The 26,602-nt window shown below is 37.4% G+C and overlaps 1 protein-coding gene across 3 annotated transcripts in view; it reads left to right on the forward strand.

Moving 5' to 3' along the window:
- Positions 1-637: 637 nt before the first annotated feature.
- Positions 638-26,602, forward strand: part of LOC106177443 (uncharacterized) — a 52,925-nt gene continuing 26,960 nt past the window's right edge. For 2 of the 3 annotated variants that reach the window (XM_013560327.2, XM_013560244.2), the window contains exons 1-3: positions 638-726; positions 12,972-13,033; positions 15,639-15,843. In XM_013560327.2, coding sequence (XP_013415781.2) covers positions 13,001-13,033; positions 15,639-15,843 — 238 coding nt within the window. In that variant the 5' untranslated portion in view covers positions 638-726; positions 12,972-13,000. The remainder of the gene's footprint in view (positions 727-12,971; positions 13,034-15,638; positions 15,844-26,602) is intronic. The other variant, XM_086996119.1, reaches the window with a different exon arrangement.

Here is a 26,602-nt window from a genome sequence, read left to right on the forward strand (position 1 = left end):
AAGCATGAATAAGCATAAAAAATGTGGAAGTACCTTTGAGCCAAACACAATAATATAACAAATAAAAATGGTAAATTATTTTATTGCACAAACTTTTTTTTTAGTTCACACAATCACAAATTTACACTCTAAAGGGGATGTTTAGATTATTTAAAAGGAAGTTATTATAAATTTAGGCTTCTGCTTTTGTAAAGAGAGTTAAGAGTACAATTTTTTGTGTAGTAACCCTTGTAATTTTGAGTTTTACATGTGATTGAAAAGCATATTGGAAAAAGCTTTTAGATATTTTATCATTATGCGATGTTTCAAAAGCACATATTTCTATAAATAAGAAATGTATCACTGAAAATACGGGCACAAATAGCGTTCCTGTCGATTATTAACTAGAGTATAGTACCTGCACCTACTAGTATGTCTAAAAAGATATGTCTGGGATAATGATAATAAAAAACATTTTATTCTTAGAGCAAAAATAATGGGAAATTTAGAATACACTTTAAGCATTAAATCAATTTTATTAATTATCACACTCGTATAAATCGTCCGTCATGACTGCAACCTTCAGTATTATAAGAACGGATATTACGCAATATAAAAAAAAATGGGAATGAATAATTTATTGATGCCGTCAGACCTGGAGCTATAGCAACAGTACGCATGCGTTGGTGAATGACAACATGGCGCCTCGAGAAGACTAACCTAGAAGCATATCCTGAAGAATTTTATGTAAGTAAACTTACTTTTTTGATGCAATCGAGTGTACACTCCCCTTAATAATGATCTATATGCCCATAATTTGCTCTAGATAAGAAAGTCATAAAAGGTCCATTCGTGACATCGTCATAAAACCCGCGGAATTTAGACCGGGGTCTCGTCCAGAAATTGACAAAAAAAGTAGAAAGAAAAAAGTTTACGAGGTGCAAGCATTTGACATCAAACGCGTTTGGTTGGGCTTAAACTGTGTTTTATATGATCTTTCTTGGTATTGTTGGCACTGAATTGTCCATCTGAGTTTGTTTGGCAACACATTGATTGTGAGACCTAATGAAATTGGGAGTTCAATAAGCATCAAAAGTAATTATACAATAAGTATTACTATGTGCCTTTGTACACTGTCACCGTATAGTACTAATTGTAACAAGTAGTTCTTTAAATTGCAATTTTGCACCTTGCTAACATTTCAACACCTGGATTAGCACTAGTAACGGGTTTCCACTGACACTTTGCAATAAACAACATTTTGCTACAATGTTTTTGTTTTGAATTTTGTTTTAAAAATATTTTCATGATATGCAGTGCATCATCTGTCTCACTGATCACCAAAATAATGCGAAATGACACTCTGAGGTTGCTTAAAAGCAAAATGAGGAGATGACGTGAACTGCCATCTTAATCATTTCTGGTCATTTTGGTGTTTAGTTAGGCGGGTACATCATAACTTTTGTTTTTGCAAATTGTTCTAAATATAAGTCAATATTATACAGGGAAAGGAGTTGAGAATATGTGGAATTGAAGAAAAACATATTGTCTCCAGTCTAGGATATGTGCTTTGCATTAATTACATGCCTTCCCCATCCCCCCCCCCCTCCCCTTACACACACACATACATAAAGATACACATACACACCATTACATGTACTAGATGTTTTCCCCCCAAATCGGAAAAGCTGTTTAAAATGTTTAAGGAATTATTAATGTTAAGTCCACTTTTTTATGAGAAAAAAAATCAGATTTCTCTTACTTCTCAAATCATTGATGGATCTAGCCCTGATTCTGGTATCATTGTTTTGTACCATTTCTAATTTTTTTTTTCTTAGTTCTTTAAAAACAAAACAGTTAGATTGGTTAAGTAGTCTTTCTGACATTTCAAACGGAAATATTGCCAACAGGTTCTGTTTTTTAAGGGGTTTTATTGTTTTTTAACGCATTATTAAGGAAAAATAAAGAAGTATAATTTTGTGATTATAAAACAATTAGTGTATCTGAAAGTTTGTTAATTTTTGCACATTGAAAAGATTGAATCATTACCGTAGCTTTACAGGGCATTGACATGAAAAAATGACCTTGACATTATCAAATATGTATAATGTATCTTTAAACCCTTGAAACCTACACAAATTATTTTGATTGATTTGTAAAAAAAAAAAAAAAAGAAAAAGAAAAAAAGAAAATAGCAGTCTTAGAGTATGGACTAGATTTTGAATGGAAGGAGGTGGGCGATGGTCTTGATATCAAATGAAGAAAATGGGAAAGGGGAGGTGGAGGGGCATTTTAGAATCATTGTGCTAGATAATAAAAGTACGTTTCATGAATGTTTTAGCAAATGAAATGCCTATAATCTGTCATCTTAAAAATGCAGCTTAACTGATATGGGAGATATAATACAAATCTTTCTGTTGACATCTTTAAGATACAGGATGCTCTGACGTGAATTGGTGTGCAAGAGGTGAAGGATAAACGGAATTAAGATGCAAGTTCCTTGATAGAATAAAGCTGATGTAACAAAATTGGGTATAAGCAGACGTTGAGCATAGGCCAGGAAGAGTAGAAAAATTCAGTTCATGTTTCCATAGAGAAAGGGTGGACAGTTCAGATAGAGAAACACCCTTTTTACCCAAAACCATGTCTGGCCAAATCATATCTAGGGGACCATTCCCACAGATATTTGGATCAATCTAACTCCCTCGGGAGTCTCACTAAATTGCTATCAAACTATCTGGCTTAAATGTCTGTCACGTCTAGTAAAGCTGTTAGGGGGTAATTATCTTTACCCTTAGCTGATTCAGTAGGCGTGACAGACATTTAAGCCTCTTGAGCTGATAGCAATTTAGCGTGAACCCCCAGGGAGTTAGGTCGATCCAGATGGATTGATCTAAGCATGGGAACCACGAACCAACAGATCCACAGATCAAATATGGGTGACCCATTGAAAGCTTTCCACTTAATACCCCTGTTGAATATATTTATTATCTGTTAGGGGATTATGCGGCAGGCCTTTTAGTGGGTTGGCCATATGTCATAGGGATCTGTAAGTCTACGAAAAAAAATGGGAGTGATGGTCAATGTCAGTGGTCAACGCCAGTCTTGCTTTGTCCACTTTGGATATTACACACAGGGGGTCCCTACATTGATCTGGTCAGTTTATTATCGTCCATGGTGGTAGATGGCCAGTTTAGAAAGTGAGCTGCTGTACTTTTTGGTTTTATCTCGTGTGTCGTTTTTCTTTTCTGTAGTTCAGTCTGTGACTGAAATGAATAATTAAAATCTAGCACCGTGGCAGCTTATGCAATGCCAGACAGTGGTTAAAGTTTTAATGTGCAGGCTTGCATAATCTTTTTTGCAGGCAGTCGATATGTCTTTTTTAGTATTGAATATTTATCAGTAGAGATCTCAGACTGTGTGGGTGCATGTACGCAAGACTAGAGAGAGAGAGAGAGAGAGAGAGAGAGAGAAAGGAAAGACAGAGGGAGCGAGAGAGACAGAGGAAGAGAGAGAATGAGCAGGCCTGTATTGGGCAGTTATGAAAAGGGGGTTAACTCACTTAGCCAGGGTCTGATGGAGTAAAATTTAAACTTTACATAATATGCAGTGCAGTAGCCAGTTTAATTGCAGTTAGTACTCTGAACATTATTTGGACCAGTCAGCAATTCAATCTATCTCAGTCTAGTGAGATTTTGGCTTGATGTTGGGTTCTCACAATATGATCACTTTATAAGGTGCAAATATGATGCTTCTTAATTAAAAAAAAAAAAAAAATGACAAAACCAAGGTCTTGTTTATTACTAATATTAATGCAATAGGGAGAAAAATGTCCAGTCTTACCAAAATTTTTATTTGGCAAGTGAATGATTTGACTTGTTTTTTTTTTTTTTGTCAAGTGAATCCCAATTCAGACCAATAGATTGTATGAACCTGGTGGCAGGAGTGGCCAGCAAACCGAAAGATTTTTTTGCACAAACTACTATCATGCCGTTAATAGTAAACCTGCTGTGTTCTTCCACACACGCACACACACGCTATCGAAAGGACAATGCAGTGTTGGTGTCTGGGTTAGCGATAGCAAATACTCGCCACTTAAGCCAAATGCTAAAACTAACTTAAATTGGCTAAACAAATTAGGGTTGATATGATTTGTTTTTAGTCAAATTTAAACCAGTAGGGGAAAAAAGAGGTGAAAAAGTAGTGATTTGGCTTAGTGAAATAATTGCTAGCGGTATTTCAGAGTGCCCCTTGTTTTGGATACAGTATTGATCTCATTGATTGTCCTTATCACAAGGCCACATCTATTGATTGGACATTTTGTCAATATTGACCATCAGGGAGTGAGTAATAGTATTTAGTATTGACCATTTGAGGTGGAGGGGGAAGGGGGGGGAGGTGAAGTACTTGATATACACTGAAACTACTTGAGCGTAAATATTGGTGGAGCCAATTATCCAAGTTTTTTTTTTTTCAGCATAATCAATGACATTGAACAAATTATCATGTGCTTTAACTCAATTAATTTTGTTTGTTTTTATGTAGTTGATGAAAAGGGTTGACTTATGTAATGCAAACTGGATTTTAGTTCCCCGATGAAAATTAGTAGAAAGTACTTTTTGATGAATTTGATGAACAACTTGCTGTTTTTTCATCATTATCTGTATCTTATTGAATTTTTTATCTGGTGTAGCATGCAGAGAGGAATCAGTTGTGGCAGTTTTAATAATGAAAAATACCAGTATGATATTTAGACCATGCATTTAAGAAAAAAATATTTTTGAGGTCAAGAAAGCAAAAACGTTTAAAATACTGTTTAACAGTGTAATGATAAGGCATTGAATGTAAATCCAGTGTAGACTTGTTGATTGTAAGAAAAATCATCCACATTTGGTCTTAAATATCAAGCAGCTGTTTGTCCACTTCTTCATTAACAGACAGGGGACATGTTAATTAATGGGTATAAACCTCAAATTTTATACTTATTTCTTTAGACTGCTAGTAATTCATCTTACATCAAAGTACAGAGAGAAATTTTGATCTGAAACTTAATGCACAGACCATTATTTATTATTATTATTATTATTTTTTTTTTTTCAATTTTATTTTTATGAAACTGATCCCAGGCAACTTCTAACGGAGGACTTTGGTTGTATATTGAAAGCTTTTGGACCGAAAAAATGTCCTTCTTGGTCCTGTCTGAGTGGGGCTTAATTGAAGCAATAAGGTCACACATACCAGTCTAGACTGGAAGTAAGAGGTAATCAGATAGGAATGTGGAGGGAGAGAGAGATGGACAGGATTATTTCTCTAAGGTCCATTACACCACTGGAGGGGCCATGCTGATATAATTTATAATTTAACTTCTGTTTTCTTTTTACAAATTTCTGGCAAATGGATTAAAATAAGTGCCCACGTCACCTTAGTTTTTTTTTTTCAATAAGTCAGATGTCGTATTTTACACTTTTTTTTCGGTGTTTTATTGCATGGTTGATTAGGTTAATCCAGAAAAAGGAAACAAATGCACAGAAGGTCAAGGTCAAGGTTTTTGTTAAAATGCAATACCTAGGCTACTCAAAAATTTGTATCTCTTCTGAGATCACAACTCATCAATTTTTGAACTGGAACAAAAATTCTGCTCACATTTTTTTTCTTTGAAAGAGAGAGTTTTTTTAAAAAAATTAAATAAACCAAATAAATTCTTAAACCAAATTGGTTAATAAATCAGTAAAATAAAAATTTCGCAAGGTTCATTTGGGCTGATTAAAATAATTACAAAGCCTGTAAGTTATCAGCAAGTTCCAATTTAGGTGCGTGTGTAGTAGGTCAGGGACTTTATCAGGATTCTTACTGTTGCTTTATTTATCAGGATTCTTTCCATTTCTTGGTTACATAAGATGAGAGAATGATGAACATTGGGGCAGTCTGAAAGATATCTAGACTGAGTGATAGACAGTGACTGGTAAGCAGGGTTGGGTAGGCAAATAGAGAGACAGGCAGACAGACAAACAGACAGATAGACTAGCTATCTTGACTGAATTAGCTATCTAGAATGGAGCAAAAGTGGAAGATAGACAGCTAGAGTGATAGATACTAGCTATCTAGAATGAAATAAGAGATAGATGACAGTGACAGGTAAACAAGTGTCAGGCAGACGGATAGACAGACGGACAGACAGGCACAATGGCTGGTTAGCTGATGTATATGGTGTGCCAGATGGACCAACTGGTTTTGCAGCAAGAAAATAAAAAAGGAAATAACTAGTGAAATTTTAAACATTAAACCCTAAGTATAGGCCAAATAAGAGTATCAAGTTGAAACAGTCAAGATTATCAGATCAAAGTGAAGTCCACATTTAGAAAAAATTATTTTAGCTAATTAAAATTATTTTTGATACATGCTAACTCTCCGTGCTGCCTGAACCTAGTCATCTTGCTGCACGGAATATGACGGTCCAAGCAGGGAAAAGGGAGACATTGACTGATTTACATATAAGCAATAGGGGCAAAAATATCTATAGAATATTGAAATAAAAACATTGAAAACAGAGTTGTTCTCAGCAAGGTGAACACATTGAAATTGCAGTGGCTGCTGTAAATGAGGTTAGTGTAAAAAGATATCAATATACAAAATTATTATTTTGAGGCAAGTGTCTCATTTTTTAAGACATAAGTGCAAAAATAAGTGTTTTAGCTACAGAAAAAGTTAAAACTATATTAATGATTGAATCATATATTCAAATTTTTGCAGAATGGTGGCTGTGAATCATACATTTACAAGCTGTTGTATAATGGTAGCATTGAGCTTCAACATACCCAATGCTTGATTGTATTTTCCCTTTCTCCCCCTCTCTCTCTCTCACTCGCGCGTGCATGCACACACACACACACACACACACACACACACACACACACACAACCCATGTGTAGAAACACATACACACGTGCCAGCGTGCTGTGCCAGGGCCGCACTCGCCAGTGTATCCAGAAATTTGTATCAGTTTTGGTTTCACTGGAGTTCAGAAGGTCATCTCCCCTCTAATGTGTTGATGGATAGATTGACAAGGGCTGCAGTCCCAGATAGAGTGTATATCATCAGCGGAGGGTGGGTCTATGGCTGCAGACACCCGGGGTCAAAAGGACAACGCATCTCCCAACCTTCGTTGGTGGATAATTTGTGCCGATGGGAGATCATTCTTTATGTTGATGTGGAGGCTTTAGAGTAAAAAAGAGGAAATTTATGCTGATGGTGATTTAATGAAAATTCAGATTTGGTGGAGAAAGTGCCTTTGTACTCAGGGATGGTTGAAATGTGGTAATACGGTAATTGTGCCTGAACCTCAAGCGCTAAATACTATATTTAGCATATTGATGTTTATGGAGATTCATCATGTTAGTGGAGTTGTAAACACTTTAGCAATAATGATAATAAGGTTTTTAGTGCACTTTTGTTACAATTATAAATATCTTCCTTAATTTATTATAAAATCTGCGTTTTGTTAAATCCGACTAATACTAAAGAAAGGACTTAAATGCACCTTTATCAGTCATCAGTGAAGTGATGAATGGAATCCGTCTGAATTTAATGATTGTCCCAATTTAAGATTGAAACAGACAAGTATGTTCCATGGGGACATACCACCACACCACGATTCCCCACACATTATCTAGTCGTATTTAGCAGGCAGGTTTTAAGTGACATTAGTCTATATCTTTGGTCTAACGAAGTCTTCAGTGCAAACAGGCCCACTGCCAGGTTTCTAACATGAGATCTACACCTTTCGTTTAAATTGAACGTGATTCAAGCATGCTCTACTAGAATTACACACCTAGATTTTTTTTCACATGATTAGTTATTAGGTATTTAAATATATGTTGTGGTCAATGAAGGCTCAGAAACTTGTTATATATATATATTAAAATTGTTTAACCACGAAGATATATTCTCATTGGTGTGGAAACATCTGGTCAAGCAAGGTTGTTGACCTGAGCTGAATAATATAACTTGATTGGTACAGAGTAGGAAACACTGTCATGTACACTTTAAGTGGAAGAGATTCAGATAATTGCTATTGTTAGTGCAGTTTTGGAGTCTACTTCCATTGTGACTGGTGTTGTGATTGTCACCTGTAAGGCAGATAATAGAACAACCATCTTCACTAACTTAATGCCACCATACATCCACATCCACCTTGTGTCCTCCCACACCCACCTAAAGTCACCACACACCCACATCCACCTAAAGTCACAACACACCCATATAAAGGCACCACATATCCACACCCACATTAAGTCACCACACACCCACACCCATCTTGTGCCACCACCCACCCACATCCAATGTCACCACCCAACAACCCATCTCATGTCTCCACACCCATACACACCTCACATCACCATACACCCAAACCCATTTTGTGTTACCACACACCCACCTCATGCCATCACTCAGTCATATCCATTCGGGTCACCATACACCCACCTCATGTTACAAAATGTCCACACCCATGTTTTGTCAGTGTTCATATCTTATGCCACACATCCATACCCACATATCACCATACACCAACCTCATGGCCAAACACCCATCACCATATACCCATATCCATCCTATATTACCATACACCCGCCTCATGCCATCAGACACCCATATCCTTATTATATAACCACATACCCACATCCACCTTGGGCTACCACACACCCACTTTATGCTACTACATAGCACAACACACATTTCATGCCATCCATACCCACCATACATCCAGACCCATCATATGCCATCACACACCCATATCCACCATATACCCACACCCACACCCATCTTATGCCACCACACGCCCACACCCATCTCATTCTAACATATACCCATACCTACCATACTCCTGCACCCACCTTATGCCAGCCCACACCCACACCCATCTTATGCCACCACACACCCATCTAAGGCCACCACAAAACCACATCCCCCTTGCTTCAAGTGCATATCTTTTATAAGGCTGATGTAGCATTCAGGTAGTGAGTATTGCGACCTACTCATGCCCAGACAGCCTGGTATTGATCCATGGGGAATGACACAAAAACACACACAGCTCTGTCGCATTGTCTGGCTGAAATCGAATACAGTAATTATGTATATTATAAGGGCACGATAATACTCTTTTTTTTTGTCAAACTCGGACTGTTTTCATTTCTTCATTCAGTTTTTTTTTTTTTTTTTTTGATAACTTGTTGGACACCTTTGTCAGGATAACAGCGCACAGGTCATTGGCCTGTAAAGTGTATTTTAAGAATCGTGTGACGGAGGCTGTATGGTGTGGGCCCCCCCCCCCCCCTTCCTCTTCTCCTCCCTCTCCCTCAGTCTACCTCCAGTCTTGACCTTAAGGGCTACAACCTGATCAAGATGGCTGACAGGGGACCGGAAATTTGTCAGTGAGGAAATATTGAACTTTCTGGGTTTTATAATGACACTGTTATTATTACAATGCCAGATTTGAGAAAGATTCCAAATTTATGAAAATTTAAGTGTGGATGTTCTAATCCAGGAAATAAGGGATGCATTTGGAATGTGAGGCTTATCAGAATAGATAAAAAATGTCTTCGGGGACATGATTCAGTAAAGCTGATTATATTATTGAATTACTTTTTAACACGATAATGGCATGTACATGATTTTTGTTCAAAGGAAATTGGGAATTATATGTTTTCATTTTCTTTTATAACAGTTATGTAATTTGAGACCAGGACCTAATTTAGTATAGAAATTTTAGCAGTCCTTGAAACACTTTTATGTTTAAAAACCTGAAATGGTTTTGGAAATTACCCCCAATTTCCTTTTATTTCCAGTTCACACTTTCTAATTAACTTGAAGATTATCATAAACATATGTCATTATTGTAATAAAAAGTTGTTAGGCTACAACCTTTTGTAAAAAAAAAAAAATGAACTAGAACCATTATAAATATTGAATGATAAATGTCAAAATCAAGTTGAAATCCCAAAGTCAAAGGTTATAACTAAGTAGCAATTCAAAAACCTACATCTTTACATAGAACAATATATATCTTCATTAAACCTGTTCTGTATCACAGGTGAAAAGAGAATTGATGAAACAACATCATGTACTGTTTAACAGTTGGAGTTGTATTGTTCGGCAACAGACATACCACTCAAAACACACCTGGGCATCAATTTGTGTATAAGGGCAGGCCCGTAGCCGGGGGGGGGGGGGGTCAAAAGAACCGTCCCTTTTGCTGGGAAAAGGTCCACTCTGGGTAAAATTTGATCTAGGTGCGTGAAGTTTTTATGGAAAAAGGTCCACTTTTTTGGAAAGAAACCCCCTTTTGAAATTGCTGGCGATGGGGCTGATTGACTGAAAGTTATTAAACATTTTAATTAAAACCAACGCTAGTATTTATCTGGTTTGAGTGCAGTAAGAAGTCTGGATCTGAATGGGACCGATTGAAGTATGTGTAATCGGTCAGTTGTCCAGTCCACGTTGGTCATTTTGCTGATCATTCAACTCCTGGATTATAAGTCAGCTGGTGGATGCAAAGCAGTGGAAATAGCCCTCAAATAGGAATCGGCCTTGAAACGAAATTAAGGTGAATCCGTTGATGAATGGGGCCCTGTTGTGTTTCTTTCTATTGAAATATGCATTAGTGAATAGAGTCTGAGTGAAAAAACAAGGACATAATACCAATTCATGAGGGCTTATCTAAATGCTGGTAACAGCTTACAACAACCCTGTATATGTGCGGATGATATTATGGCTTGAGAATGAATGCCATTTTTGGATATGTGTAAGAAAGATGAATCTTCATGTGAATTATAATATTATTTTGTGTAATTGAGATGATCTGAAAATTGTAAAAAACGGAAAAGGCAACAACTTTTCTGTCTATTTGATTATCTGTTTTGGTTGTCTGGTGCTGTGGTTTTATAAAGCTATTATGTTCATACAAGGAAAATAATGACTATAAAGCTGTTAAATTCCTATATTTTTATTGTCATTTTTTTGTAGCTTGAGCTAATACTTTACAAAAAAAAATCCTGTGGCATAAACAGCAGGGTGATAAAACATTGTTTCACATTTCTCTCTTGTTCCCCCCCCCTCCCCCCCCCCCCACCTCTTACACACACACACACACACACACACACACACACACACACACACACACACACACACACACACACACGTATTTTTTTCCTGTTTTAAGTTATACCTGGATTTTAAACAAGGTTTAAAAGCTCCTCATGAAGTGAACCGTATCTTGTGAAGAACTCGTCAGTGACCCAAAGGTAGTTATAAAATAGGTGGTTCAGGCGCAGCTAGGAAAGTTCTAGTGTTATCAGCAGACAGTTAAGTAAATAGCAAAACGGAAAGGTAATCTATAACAGCCCTTACAGTGGTGTCTGTCTGGCTGGTAAATTTAGAGCTGCAAGTGTCAGATGTGGTCACTATGGTCCAGTCCAGTGTAGAAATTTTAGAAGGGACAGTGGAAAGTGTTTTTAAGAAATTAGGAATGCGTAGGTGGTGATTTGCGTTCAAGGCTGGAGGTGTGTGTATGTATTCTTGTATGCGTGTGTGTGTGTGTGTGTGTGTGTGTGTGCCCATGTGTGAGTGTGTGTGTCCATGTGTGAGTGTGTGTGTCTATCTGTATGTTAAAGAAAGATATAGAGAAAGTTAAAAGGTACACAGCTCAGATATTGAACTTCCTTTTTTTTTTTTGTATTGATCTGTTATTGGTTCCCACAGGAAAATCTTTACACATACTTCACCATTGTTACATTTGGTAAACAGTCTTTAGAAAACCCCCGCGACATTCTCCATTTTATCCCTACTTTGTTAAACATTAAACCTGAGTGAAATTTAACTCTAAGAAATCTTTTCTAACCTGTTCAGTTGATGCAATACCCCCCGTCTAAAGCATATAGAACACAAAAAGATATCAGCTTGTTTCTGACCTAGATAATCGGCCACAGTAACTGGGTCAAGACTCAAGCCCACTGTGGGTTACATTTTAGCATTTTAGACAAATGACTTGATTTATTTAGTGAGTTTAGTGAGAGGGAGGGGGAGGAGGCATTTTAAATAACTATGATGCTATCAGAGGGGATGTTTTAGATTTTATAGGCATTACATTGGGTAAAACTTACTTTGATTTTTTTTTTTAGCAGATTTTTTTTTTCTTTTTTTTTTTTTTTTGACATAAAAAACCCTTTTAGAGAGATTTAAATGATTGAGAACAATTTCCAATTTGTCTGAGAGAAGTATGGAATGTTTCACTTTTTTGTTCTGAGTCACAAAAATAATCTTCCGGTTCAAATTTTTGAGTAACTTACCAGCAAAGATAGTTGTCTTAAAAAATTTTATCTGAAAGTTAGCCTGATAAAAGCTTATACTAGATGTCCATGCTGCTCCACCCTCTTGTATTTCATTTTTACAACAGGGCGTATCTGCTTTTTAAAAAACCATGATATCAGCGGTCACTCCATCATACCTCTATACAGAATCACATGGCAAAATCTACACACCATTAATGTATTGTAATGACTCCAAATGTCCTGTCGAACAAGAAAAAGATGGGGGAGGGTTTCGGTATTTAAGATGTGATAGAGATGGTCAGACGTACTTAAAAAAAGATTATGTGTAATTTGTATTTCATGATAATCGGTCAAACTGTCCGTATGATGGGAAGTTGAGTGTGGTGCCACATTTTTTTTTTTTTTTTTGGTCTTCTGTTAAGTGGTAGGTTTAAGTGGTGACCGTTCCGTAGGATGACCACCGAGGGGTCAGTTGAGATGGTGTGATGGCCAGTCTGTATTTCACTCAGGTCATTTTAAAAGGAAAAAAAAAAATGAAGTAAAGAAAAACTTGTATTTTTCTCCTAAACCCACATTTTGCCACCACAACCACAAAGACAAAAAATAAGCGTTTTTGTTCACAGTAAGTCATATTTCAATTTTTAATGATTTTGGAATCTTTTCTTCCAGATCTATTTTGACGAGGGATTGAGTCCGCCATGGCAGAAGCATATGTATGGAGTCGACTACAGGTGAGTTTTGACCAGTCACATTATATATCTAAGTATCCAAGTACACACACATATGTATATATATACACTCAGGCCAGTCCAGGGCAGCTAGAATGTAATAATAGGCATTTTAATTTGTTTTTAAAATAAATTTGGTTTACAATACTTCCATTGCCTATTTACCCTAGAGTATTTTATAATATTTGCCTAGTTAAATTTGTGTAAATCGCGTTGAACTTATCAATGGTCAGAAGCTGTTTAAACTAAACAAATGTGCTTAGTCTTTGCCTATTAGTGACAACTATGGGTTTTGAGATTCATACTTCAAAATAAATACATTGTAAACAACTCCTAGAAATATAATATATTCCATATTGCCACCATAACAGAGGTTAACTTAATTTTTCTGGAATCTGCTTGCCGTCAGACCATGTGGACCTTCATAGAAGGCTGTAACTCCTTAATAATCTTTTAAAAATTATTTAAAAAAAAAGAAAAAAAAAAGATGGACTAACTGTGAATGTAGAAATGGATTCATTAACCATTGGAAAGTATGGGAAAATCATTGTTTACCCAAGGAAAATCTTTTTTCTTTACCAAAATGAGCAGTTGTTGTACCTTAAATGAATAAACATCAAGGTCAATATTTCTGGCAGTAATAACATGAACCCCATTTGACTTACATTGTTTTAAAGGCATTCTATCCAAGACCCCCCCTCCCCCCGTCTCCCCCAAATGAAAATGATAATAATAAAGGACTAGCCCCTACACTTGGATTCAATGTTTCACACCAAGGCATTTCTAATAAATGATCTAGAGTGGGGAATCACATGATTTTAGTTCTAGGGTATAACCATTTTGATAGTTTGAATTAGAAAAGATTGCCAACTTTGCAGGATAATTTAGACATAAAAATAAGGAAAATTTTGAGATGTAGATAGTATACCTTAAAGGTTGAAAATTATAGTCCAGTATTATCCTGAATTTGTGTGAAGAAGTCCAGTAAACTGTATGAACTGTATATAATTGCTTGGTTTTTTTTTGGAAATAAACCTAATATCCTAATTAAGTGGGCTTATACTGACTGATCGTGGATCAGTTTAGACTAAATTTTTCCTATCTCCTTTTCACATAAGTTCCTGAAATATCAAAAAAGAAGGTAAGTCGTTACAACAGATAACTAATTCATGTTTTGTGAAAATTATTAATTAGGATATGAAATTCAGTTGAATAGTAACCTGTCACTGGATTTTAGTACAAAACTTTTAAGCTGCTGGATAGTAATAACTAATTTCTAGTCTGAGTCTTCCCATGTGTGAACAGGACAAAATAGAATAATGTATTTTCCCAATTAGCAGTTTATCCAGTATTTATAGTAATCTTAATGAAGCCGTAGTGCCTGGATTAGCTAATCCATAGTAAGTTTTAAAGGATTCCTGACAGTTGTAATACCCCTTTAATTGCTGGGTTGGGCGGGGAGGGATGACGATAATTGGTAAACCAAAATAACCCCTACATCTTGATTCACACAATTTGCTTAATAGGTCTCCAGCTCTTTGTGTCCTTCTTTAGTATTTTTTAATACTGGATTGCCATTTCAGGGATTCAGTCTGCAAATCTGAGGGTGTGTTCACACAAATTGATTTGTGGATCGGTTTGAAGTGGGCGTAATGTTCAACAAAGGCCACATCGAGCACCATTTTAATCCAAATCTTTCAAGGCTTATTAACAGTATATTAGTATAATTTGAATGCCTCCAGTAGCCTCCTTCTCTACCTATTGTCTTGACTGTGAGATAAAAGGAATAAGGCGAACTTCACCAGTTGGTTTTCGAAAATCCCAACCTGAGCAGAAATCATTCAAGATAGTCTTAGGCCCCATTCAGAATGGATGATCCGAGTACTTACTGATGTGCTGACTAAATATGGTCGATCACAGTTCAAAAGCGATGCTGCTGATTCCTGATGGCCTCCCCGCCTTCACACGAGGAGCAGAGATTTCATCCATTTAAAAGGGCGTGTGAAGTCTGGAAACCATCAGGAATCAGCGGAATTGTTTTTGAACTGTGGTCGGCCATATTTAGGCGTCAGATCAGTTATTACTAGGATCATCCATTCTGAATGGGGCCTTAGACTTGGCATACATGGCATCATGTGACGTGTGAAAACATGCATAAATCCTCATGAGTTGGGATTAACTTTTCAGAATCTCAGTTATAAGGGAGAAACACTCATTAACCAGGAATGATGTTAGATAAAGGGTAACAAAAGTGACACGCAAAACATGGCAAATTTTTACTGTTATGTAAAAAAGATTGTAAGAAAAAAAAACAACAAGAAAAATATCCATGGATAAATTCAGGCTTTTCTGTTGTTGCCACACCACACTTACTAGTTTGCCAATTATTTTGTCCCTACTTTTCTCAAAATCTTGTGAAATTGCACTTGATTTTACAATAAGTCACAAGACTTCAGTCTATATAAGGTAATTACCATTACAGAGAGCTTTTCCTGCACCTTACCCAAAAAACCATAGATCTACATCTACATTTCAATTAAATACAACATCATCAACATCAGTAACAACAACAGTAATGACGCACAGCATTGTTTTGTTTTTTTTCCAGCAGCACCATCAGCTACAGCAACTGCACCAGCAGCATCAGCTGCAGCAACAACATCATCATCATCACCATCAACAGCAGCAGCCACAGCATATGCAACAGCAGCAACAACAACAGTTACATAATCAGCAACAACAACAGCATAGTCCTGTGGCAAGCTCTGGTTGTAGCAGTTCAAGCTTGACTCTGAATACAAGAAATAGTACAGGTAAGTGAGGATATGGTGTAGTGTGGTATGGAATGCCTATGGTATGGCATGTGGTATTGTATGGTATACTATACCTATGGCATGATATTCCCATGGTATGCCTATGGTATGGTATTGTATGGTATTGTATGGTATGGTATGCCTATGGTATTGTATGGTATGGTATGCCTATGGTATGATATGCCCATAGTATGCCTATGGTATGCTATGCCCTTAGTATGCCTAAGGTATGATATGCCCATAGTATGCCTATGGTATGGCATTACAGTTTGTGCCATTAACTTTTCAGCTTTCTGGCCATTTGGACCACCAATTTCCTGAAATCTACTGGCTGGAACTGTAATTCACTGGTCTGGATAATAATTTTAATAAAAGAACTTTAAAAAAAGCCCCCCAAAAAAAGCAAAATATAAAGCTGGATATTTCAAAAGAGAGAAAAGTCATGTATGAGGTTCTTTTGCATATTTCCCGGTTTTGCCAAGATTAGTAAAGTGATCTCGATATTCACATACGTCCACCAAGAAAAATAATTGAAAAGGGTCTCAAAGCCCACATTCAGTATCAAAAAGGATTTTTCATCCAATGGGACACTTGGTCGCTGACAATTTTAGTGAAATTTCCTGTATTTTCTTTAAAACTTATTGCATCTAAGACACTGGTTCCTGAACAATAAAAATGAACAGTATAGAATGAAAGGGTGAGGACAAAAAAAGGGGACAACAGGCCCTGTAGTTTAACCCTCATTAGGTTGCCTTCACCTCTCCTACACGGGTTACCAGGATGACGCAAGGGGACCGCATTTACCAGCACTTGTTTTTCCAGTTTATTGCTACAATTTCTAATTGTTTGGACAGACAGAGCAGAGTTGTACATATTGCTCCAGGTCCACTTCCAACAGTTTCTTACACAAGGCAGGTTTCCACTTTAGAATATATGCTCGATTATTGATCTTGGTGCTCGGTTCACTGAAGTCAGTGGCTGGTTTCTGAGAAGAACTTTAGCCAAAAAAACCTGGCCCCAGTTTCACAAAAAACTTAGGTCAGTTTCTTGGCTTAGTTGACTAGGACTTGAGATTGCTGTTACACTGCTCATGATAGGGTAAGATGTGCCCAAAGGACCATGTAACCTTGGTAATTAAGTTATTAGCCTAAGTTTTTTTGTGAAACCAGGGCCTGGTCTAAACTTCTAGACTACAATTTGAGCTACTTCATTTCAAGCTAAATTTAAATTAGTCTACTTTAGTTTAAAAAACAGGCCCATACCAATAACCATTGCTTTCTTGCTGTTAAAAAAAAAAAAAGAAAAGAAAACAGTGAAACATTTTCCTGAATAGAACAAAATTTAAATATCTAGGGTCAAATCTGTCTGTCTGGTCTTAAAATTAAGACTAAATAATTTTCAGGTGAAAGTTTTTTATGAAACATCTCGGGTTCAGATTGGGTTATGAAGAAGCTATTTTTGGGCTGAATTTTATCAGCGGAATTAATAAGTTTGCAGTGATTAAAACATGTAGGCAGTTACTCATGAATCATTGCTCAAACCATCACAGCCTGCATTCGAATTCATTTTTTTCCTATTTTTAATTGAATAGTTTTGTTCTAAATGTTTGGCCAGATGCCACTGTCTTTCTGTATATTTCATAAGAAAATAGCGACATCAGGCACTTCTATATGAGTCAGTTTAAAATCTTTCATACGGGAAATACAGGAAGCTTTGTAAAATATGAAATCAAAAAAGAGATAGGACCTTTTTTTGACTTTTTAAAACATGTATAGTATACCTTAAATTGTTACATCATAAAAACATATACTTAAAATATTTGAATAAGAAAAAAAACTATAATTATTGTTTCGGAATTAAATAAATTGTGGCTTTCTAAGGTTCTTGTTTCGCCGAGTCTTTTGATTACAGCAAAACCATAAGCTTGTTGCAACTGGTTACCCACTTATGTAAAAATAGTCCCAGTAAAAGACAGTCATTTGATGATGACCGATGACCAAGTCCATGATGGCGGGCAGTTTAATGGACAGTTGACCAGGAGAAGGATGGTTATGGGAAAATAAGCTGCCTGTTACATCCATTTTGGTAGCCACAACAAGTCTGTACATTTTTTTCCTTTCCCCTTTTTTTTTTCTTCAGTATTATTTGTCCTCCTTTCTTTGGACTAGAATTCATGTGGAATTGATAGTTTTGGCCACTCTCAAACACTGGTTGTTTCTTCTCAAAAGGAGGTTTGAATTATTGATGCTTCAACATGGTTGTGTGATGGGTTATGGACAGACTTTGGTCAGCCAAATGGAGGGTTTACTGTCCGAAGCATGGTGACCATAACGGTGCCCCTACAGAGTTGTATTGGTATAGGGAAATGTTCAGAAAACCCTACTTTCCCTGCTGGGAAAGTGATTTGGTATATTACTTTCTTGAAAGAAATAGATTTCCTTGATACAAAAAAATGAGTTAAAGCAAACAACAAAAATTATTTGTTTTTAAGATTTTTGTTCCCATACAGTTGTTAATGTCGATCCCTGTACATTTTTGTGTCAGATCATTGGGAAAGTAGTCTCTGATGGCGATTTCCCTACAGGTTTCGGCATTTCCTGGATTTTTTTAATGATTTACTGGACGAGAAAGTAAGATTTAACATAGATTTCCCAAGCTCGCAATAGCTTTTCCATGAGATACCGAGAAAGCAACATTTCGATCCCTGATAGCAGTTTCATCGTGATTGTTCCATGAGATCTTAGTATTGCTACAGTAAGGGCAGTTTTTAAACAAAAGTTTGAAAACAAATCCACATGTATGATTTTATCTCCAGCTGCTAAATATGTCACAGCTTCAGAATCAAAAAAGATATTTGTTTGTGATTAATTTTCACTTTTCACAGTTTATCTCAGTTGGCAAAATAGACAATTTTATGTTTGTTGTGAATACAAGGATATCATTTGAGGTATTTGATTTTTTTCTAATTGTGGAGCCCTTTGTTATCTTAATCAACAGACACAATGATCTCGTTCTCTGAGGTTTTTATCACAATATGTTTTTTGATCTGAATGATTAAAGATTGTCTTTTGTAGCTTTTAGAATTATGTAACCTGGATGAGATACAAACGCACGTGTTCGTAGCAGTGATGTTGATGTGAAGGGAATCCCTCAAAGCCAAATAGAAAATGTTTTGAAAGTGGCTGTAGAAAGGTTGTTCAAATAGAGGCTTCGGGGATGTTTTGCCGCTGCCTGGTAGCCAGTGATGGTGTCTTGCATTAATTTTTTTGCCGGAATTTTAAGTGAAGTTGACATTATACAGAGAAAGTTCAGTACTGGCAATGAAACAGACATTAGTGGGCAGTCAAGATTAAAAAAAAAAAAAAAAAAAAAAAAAAACTATCAGTTGTATTTTATGAAAGACTCCAGTTTCCAGCAGAAGCAAAAAAGTGAGATAGTAGAGGTTCATTAATTCCTCACTATATTCAAACAAAATTGATAAATAATTATGTATGTTTGGCTTATAATAGCTGGATCATATTATTCAAAAGGTTCCTCAAGAAAGTTGAGTTATCAAAGACTGCATTTATGAGTGATTTGAAATAATATAATAAAATGGGAAATTGTCCTGTAATTGAAATTTATGAGAAATTACCGTAAAGTGTACCACTTTTACTTTGTCAACCATAGTGGAGAAAGTTTCCTATCGTTTGTATCTTTATAATAACTGTGAGGTTTCTTCTTTTTTCTGATTTTTTCATGTTTTTAGTAGTAACAGGCTTGCCCATAATGATACAGTTGGCATAAAATTTGATGGGTCTTTGACATTTGATTGGAGAAAAAAAAAATAATAATCAACATCTTTTGGTTATTTTTACTAGTGTTAAGAAATCGTCTGTGCTGGCTGTGTGAAATATGAGTCTAGCCATTAATAGCTTAACCGTTTAATTTGGCATAATTTGGCAAACTTGTAGTTATTTATTTTGAAATAGTTCTTTTGAATAACTTTCATCTTTTGTGTGGTATTTTGCCAGGTTGGATTCTGGTTCTGGTTCTGGCTGCTTGGGTTGAGGTTCCAGTGTTAAAGGGCCCACTTGTTTCATTCCCCGACCAACATGTCTTGGCGGGGCCACCGTATATTTACACAGGTGGCAGTGATAACTGCTCAGCATCTCCTGTATTTCTTCAGGTGGCTGGACAGGGAAATAGAACAGCACATGTCAGTGGAGATGAAATCGTCCGACTGCGTCGGAAAGTTTTCCTGGCAATCGGAATAACCATGTACTGACTGTCTATATCTATCTTCAGATTTACCATACATTTTCATAAAAAATTAGCAAATCTGTTTGTTTGTTTGTTTTTTTGTTTCTGTAATCAATTCTTGGTGTTTCAAACTGTTCTGTACAACAGATTAATTTTTTTTTTAATCTGATAATTCATGTTTATTGTACCACCAGCGTTAGCGCTGGCGGTACACATGGTTTCGGTCCCGTCCGGATCGTTCCGCCGGCTCCGCCGGCTCCGCCGGCTCCGTTGGCTCCGCCGGATGGCTACCGTTACCGCTTCTCCTCCTAGACGGTAAGGGCCCCCGTACCCATCTCATGGATTTAGGTCACCTATAATCTCAACTCGTTCCACGTAAAATTTGGGCTTTGTCGGTATTGGGGTCTGGGTGTGGCACTCATTGCAATGCACCCTTGTCTAAAAATGGCAAAATTAAATGCTAATTATCTACCCTACGGAAGGAGTTATGGGAAAAATTTCTATAGACGGCTTTCCAAAAGTCATATGTGTAGATTTCAAATATACCCTTGGATTTGACCATTGACCTTTACTTCAAGGTCAAATGGGCCAAAATTTTCAAAAAAATGAAATTTTTTACGAAAAAAAATTTTTTTGCCCTGTTATTCAGACACCACACAGACTTAACCAATAATATTATTTGAAGGTGTTACCCTTCAGGTCATCTTTCATCTCCATGAATTTGGGGTCAATCGGTGCATTTTCACGGGAGTAGCGGCCATAAGATACCAAAACTGAAAACTGTCTCTAATTCGGGAACCGTTAATGCTAGAGACCCATTCTTTTTTGCATTTTGTAGAGCATGTAAAGCCCAACACTGGAGGTGGTCTCGGTTTTTTTGTATTCCATACGGTTTTCGAGTTACGCTGTATCAAAAAGTACATATTGGTGGTAAAAGCAAAATGTGCAGTACGGTAATGGATAATAAATTTTGAACTCTGGAAAAATAAAACATAAGGCTTGGCAAAGCAGACAACTTGTGTTCAAAAATGACATTATTTCATCAAATTTGAACTTCTGAAACTTCAGAGCACCTCCTATTTCAAGAATTTTGACCAAAATGACATTTTCTTTATTTTAATTAATTTTTTCTGTACGAAATTTAAGGCACATTATGGTAACTCCAAAATTATAACATTTAGTCCCTTATATCTCCAAAACTGGCAGAGATAGGTCCATAGTTACTATTGAAGTTGAATAGGAAGTCATATACTGGCAATCTTACTATGACCTTGAAAGTGACCTTTGACCTACTTTTCACCATGAACTGAACTTTGCAAATTTTTCTTCCCTTTTATCTCCAAAACTGGCAGAGATAGGTCCATAGTTACTATTGAAGTTGAATAGGAAGTCATATACTGGCAATCTTACTATGACCTTGAAAGTGACCTTTGACCTACTTTTCACCATGAACTGAACTTTGCAAATTTTTCTTCCCTTTTATCTCCAAAACTGGCAGAGATAGGTCCATAGTTACTATTGAACTTGAATAGGAAGTCATATACTGGCAATCTAAATGTGACCTTAAAATTGACCTTTGACCTACTTTTCACCATAAACTGAACTTTGCAAAATTTGCTTCCCTTTTATCTCCAAAACTGGCAGAGATAGGTCCATAGTTACTATTGAACTTGAATAGGAAGTCATATACTGGCAATCTAAATGTGACCTTAAAATTGACCTTTGACCTACTTTACACCATGAACTGAATTTTGCAAATTTTGCTTTCCTTTTATCTCCAAAACTGGCTGAGATAGGTCCGTAGTTACTATTGAACTTGAATAGGAAGTCATATACTGGCAATCTAAATGTGACCTCAAAATTGACCTTTGACCTACTTTTCACCATAAACTGAACTTTGCAAATTTTGCTTCCCTTTTATCTCCAAAACTGGCAGAGATAGGTCCATAGTTACTATTGAACTTGAATAGGAAGTCATATACTGGCAATCTAAATGTGACCTTGAAATTGACCTTTGACCTACTTTTCACCATGAACTGAATTTTGCAAATTTTGCTTCCCTTTTATCTCCAAAACTGGCAGAGATAGGTCCATAGTTACTATTGAACTTGAAAAGGAAGTCATATACTGGCAATCTAAATGTGACCTTAAAATTGACCTTTGACCTACTTTACACCATAAACTGAATTTTGCAAATTTTGCTTTCCTTTTATCTCCAAAACTGGCAGAGATAGGTCCATAGTTACTATTGAACTTGAATAGAAAGTCATATACTGGCAATCTAAATGTGACCTTGAAATTGACCTTTGACCTACTTTTTATCATGAACTGAACTCTGCTAATTTCTTTCTCTTTTAACTTCAAACTTGACAGAGATAGGTCCATAGTTACTTTTGAACTTGAATAGGAAGTCATATACTGGCAATTTACTGTGACCTTGAAATTGACCCTTGACCTACGGTAATGTGCCATGAATTTCGAACAGTAGAAAATAATTAAATTTGGGAAAAGATCGTTCTGGCCGAAATTCATGAAATGGAGGTGCTCAGAACTTCTGAAAGTTCGAAATTCATGGAATTCTGTCAATTTTGACCGGAAGTTGCCTGTTCGTCGCTTGGCCTTCTGTTATCTTCTCCCGACGATCTATTTAGAGTTACCATAATGTATGATGTGTGAGTGTCGGTAATTGCGACCAAAGGTATACACGTACTTTCACCCGATCACTGTGTATGGTCCATAGATAGAGCGGTACTGTTGTCTAGGGCCGCAAAACAGCATCGTTATCAGTAGCATCGTTTTTCAAAAGCGATTCTGGCAGCCAGAAACTAGTGTCGTTTTTCAAAAACGATCCTGGCGCTCAGAACGGGAGTGGACGGAGGGAGAGACGGCCGACGATTAGCGTCTGCCACGGCCAGATAACCTTTACTATGGAAGCTGAGTGTTACCGGTGCTCCTTTCCGTGCACTGAAACCGAGACGACAGCCGATCAGTGTCTATGGCGCACGTGCAGGTAGCCTTCATCTGCGATTTATAAGTGTCTTCCGCGACCAGGTTCGTTGCCTTTACCGTTAAAGTCGGGCGGAGCTTTACGCGCGAATGCGTCCTCATCTCGCCGTTCGCGGGTCGGTGTCTCCGACGCATACGTAGCCTTCCCTGCAGAAGCCGGCCTCGTCACTACGGCCTCTCCTCCGTGCGGGGAGGCCACTACGACCGCAGATCGGTATGTGCGGCGCACAGGTAGCCTTCGCCACGGCAGCCGAACTGTGTATTACGGTCTCTCTCCGTCGTGCGCTGCGACCAAGATGACCGCTGATTGTTGTCTTCGATCAAATATACTAGGTTTGGGGGTTGGGGGGGGGGGGGTGCAGGGCCGTTTTTTTTTTTTTTTTTTTTTTTTTCGCTCAGGCAACCCAATCTTAATCAGCAGCAGCAACTGATTTCCTGGCGCATAGTTGCGTCAATGTACGCATTTGAAAAGCGTGTACGTTTTGTCATTGAAACCATTTTCAAACAAACGCGAGAGATAGGTAATCTAGAGTAAACCGAAAAGGCAGTTTTTATATTCGTTCAAGGGACTGGAAGATCGTCAATGGGAGATAGTGAGCGATCTGAGCGCGACAATAAGCCAATTTCCACACTAGTTCAAGGGACTTCGTTACTATATTCGTCAGCAAGAGATCGTCAGCGATCCGAGCAAGCATAGAAGCTTGGACTTTTTGTCCATGCTAGAAGGCAATTTTCATGTAGTCAGCAGGATATGGTTTGCTGGTTTGCGACAGGGGCGTAACCAGGCATACGCACGGATACACTGTGCGTATATAATATTTTGGCCAACCATGATATTATTCTCTATAAATCTAGTGTACTTTTTAAGGAATATTATCGAAAATCCCCTTCGATTATAAGTTAACGTCACCTGAATGTACAAATTCTCTGTATAATTTATATATGCACCATTGTTCTGACACCCTTCTCGTTTGCTTTCACAGAATTGAGGTAAACAATACTCCTTATCATCTGAAGTCCGATCTTAATCGTCCATCTAGCTGGAACTTGCTTTACCTCTTAATTAGAGGGTAAAGCGCCCTTCAGCTCACAGGTAGCTTTTGTCTTGAGTGTATCGAACGCGATATTTATCTCAGATAAAAATCTACCTGTGTGTTATTTTCAAAGAGCTGCTCCAGCAGACCTGGGGGCACTAGATAAATCTGATCATAGGGCTAAACAAGGAGCCAGAGAAACAAAGGAAGATTGATTTTTCCTGCAAAGTTTCAAAGAATTTTGACACGCCGCTGACATCACCGGACGGCCTATATTTTCAAAGACGGCTAGACGGCTTGCGACTTTTTTTTAATGACGTCTTGGCTTGTCGGGACAGCCGTGGACGTTGTAAGAAATTTTCTTAGAGTAATTTGACGTACCTAGCTTTTATGATGCGTCACAGATGAATGGTACTACTTTGTAGTGTACGCTGATATTCAGTCACGACGAAACTACTTCCTAAAGCTTACAAAACACAATAAAATGCTACGAAATTTAAGATACACATTCCACGCCGTATGCAGCAGTGACAAGAGTGACCTTCATGCGGTACAAAACACTAAGCAAACTACAGGCCAATTTGTGAAAGGGGACACCTGCCGGACCTTCATACGCACGGCAACTGACAAAGCTGATTGACAAAAAGGAAAATTTCAAATTTTCAGCGAGAGATCGTTCGCAATCCGAGAGAGACCAGGAGGCAATTTTCATATTTGTTAAAGAGACTTCGTAAGCTATAGGGTGAGACGAGAACGCAATTTTCGTATCGTCAGCGTCGCAATCCGAGTGAAACGAGAAAGCTCATACTCGTTCAGTGGCTTTCGTTTGCGGAAGATCGTCAGCCGGAGATCGTTCTCGATTGTTTTTAACCCTCCATCCCTCCCCATTGGAATTTATAATTTTTAAAAATATTTTTCATTTCATTTGTACATTTCAAGTGACTTCATTAGCGGAAGATCGTCAGCGGGAGATCGTGAACGATCTGAGCGAGACAAGAAAGCAATAATGGTAATCTTTTTTGCAGCTCTTAATATTGCTCTTTTGGTCTGTTACTGAAGTCTCTACTGTTAACAATGCTATTGTGCGCCTCAGCAAAACTACCGATCGCTATCTCACACCGAATACTGCGGTAAAGAAACAACAGCCCGACAGTACAACTCTTAATAGATTCTCCTGTTATCTGAATGAATGAATATGACGATGTTGTTTAGCGTCCTAAACTAACTGTACCGATCGTTATCTTGCACCTTGGGCCGCACACGTAGTACTCAGGTAAAGGTACGCTAGGTCAATATTGCCGACTGTTAGATCTTTATAAGCGTGAGAATAGCCCGGTGGCCGATTTTAAGGTGTACGAAATACACGAAATCAAGATCGCGCAAAATTGCTTACTGGCCGAAATTCATGGTCCAGAAAAAACTCCAGACGGCCGATTTTAAGATCGTTCGAAATTCAAGAGCCGTTCGAAATTCATGGCACTTTACCGTACCTTACGAAGAACTTAAATTTGATTGTACCATATATATTTTTTGCAATAGTTTAAAAATTCTTGTTGATTGCATTTTTACAGCTTGTCAAGCACAAAACTGTCGGCTATGTCCCTTATTTTGTGTATGTGGGGGTCTATACGAATGCGCTTGCTCCAGCTGGTGGTACAATATTCGGAGGCGGTATCGCCTCTCTGATCCTCTAGTTTTATGTTATTTTTGAAAGAATTTTTGAACGTCTTCATGATAAATAATATAAGAAAGATCAAGGCAAATTTTGTCTTTTGGTTCACATACAATTTCACATGAAATATTACAAGTGCTGGAAATGAGGAAGCGTGTCATTAAGTCAAGCTGATTGCACTCAGCTAGAGTCCCTGCAGAGTAGGATCAATCTAAATAGAACAGTGGTGTCCATGAGAATGGAGTCTTGGACTCTGTGTATAAGATGCCCTGGCCTTGATAGTCCGACTATGTGATTATATCAGCTCATTGATGTTGACATAAAAGTGGATTCTTTGAAGATTGGTTGAATTTTTTTTTTTTTCTTTTTTTTTTGCCAGACAAACTTCCATGAATAGTCTCTGTCTGTCTGACTGTCACAGATTTGTGATGAAAGGGATGAGTGATCCAATACCTCTCATGGAGCTATTGGATCAAGTTGCCTAATGATTCACCTTGACCTTTTCAAGGTTTATTCTGAAGGGGGGGGAGGGGGTAAAATTCCTTTTTAAACAATCAGCAAACTTCTCAGATGATCACCATAAAGAAGAAGATACATAGATGCATATGCTCATTAGATTTTTAGTATGTCATTTAAGGTGTTGCCATGGACCCCCCCCCCCCCCCCCCCAGCATCTCTGTATTTCTTCAGGTGGCTGGACAAAGAAATAGAACAGCACGTCATTTTTTGTATGTCATTTAAGATGTTGCCATGGAAACATCCCCCCCCCCACTTTATCCATTAATTTACACCCTATCAAAAGAGT

Source organism: Lingula anatina, chromosome 9, assembly GCF_051362555.1.
Source record: "Lingula anatina isolate TDL-2025a chromosome 9, LinAna3.0, whole genome shotgun sequence".
NCBI classification, from domain to species: domain Eukaryota; kingdom Metazoa; phylum Brachiopoda; class Lingulata; order Lingulida; family Lingulidae; genus Lingula; species Lingula anatina.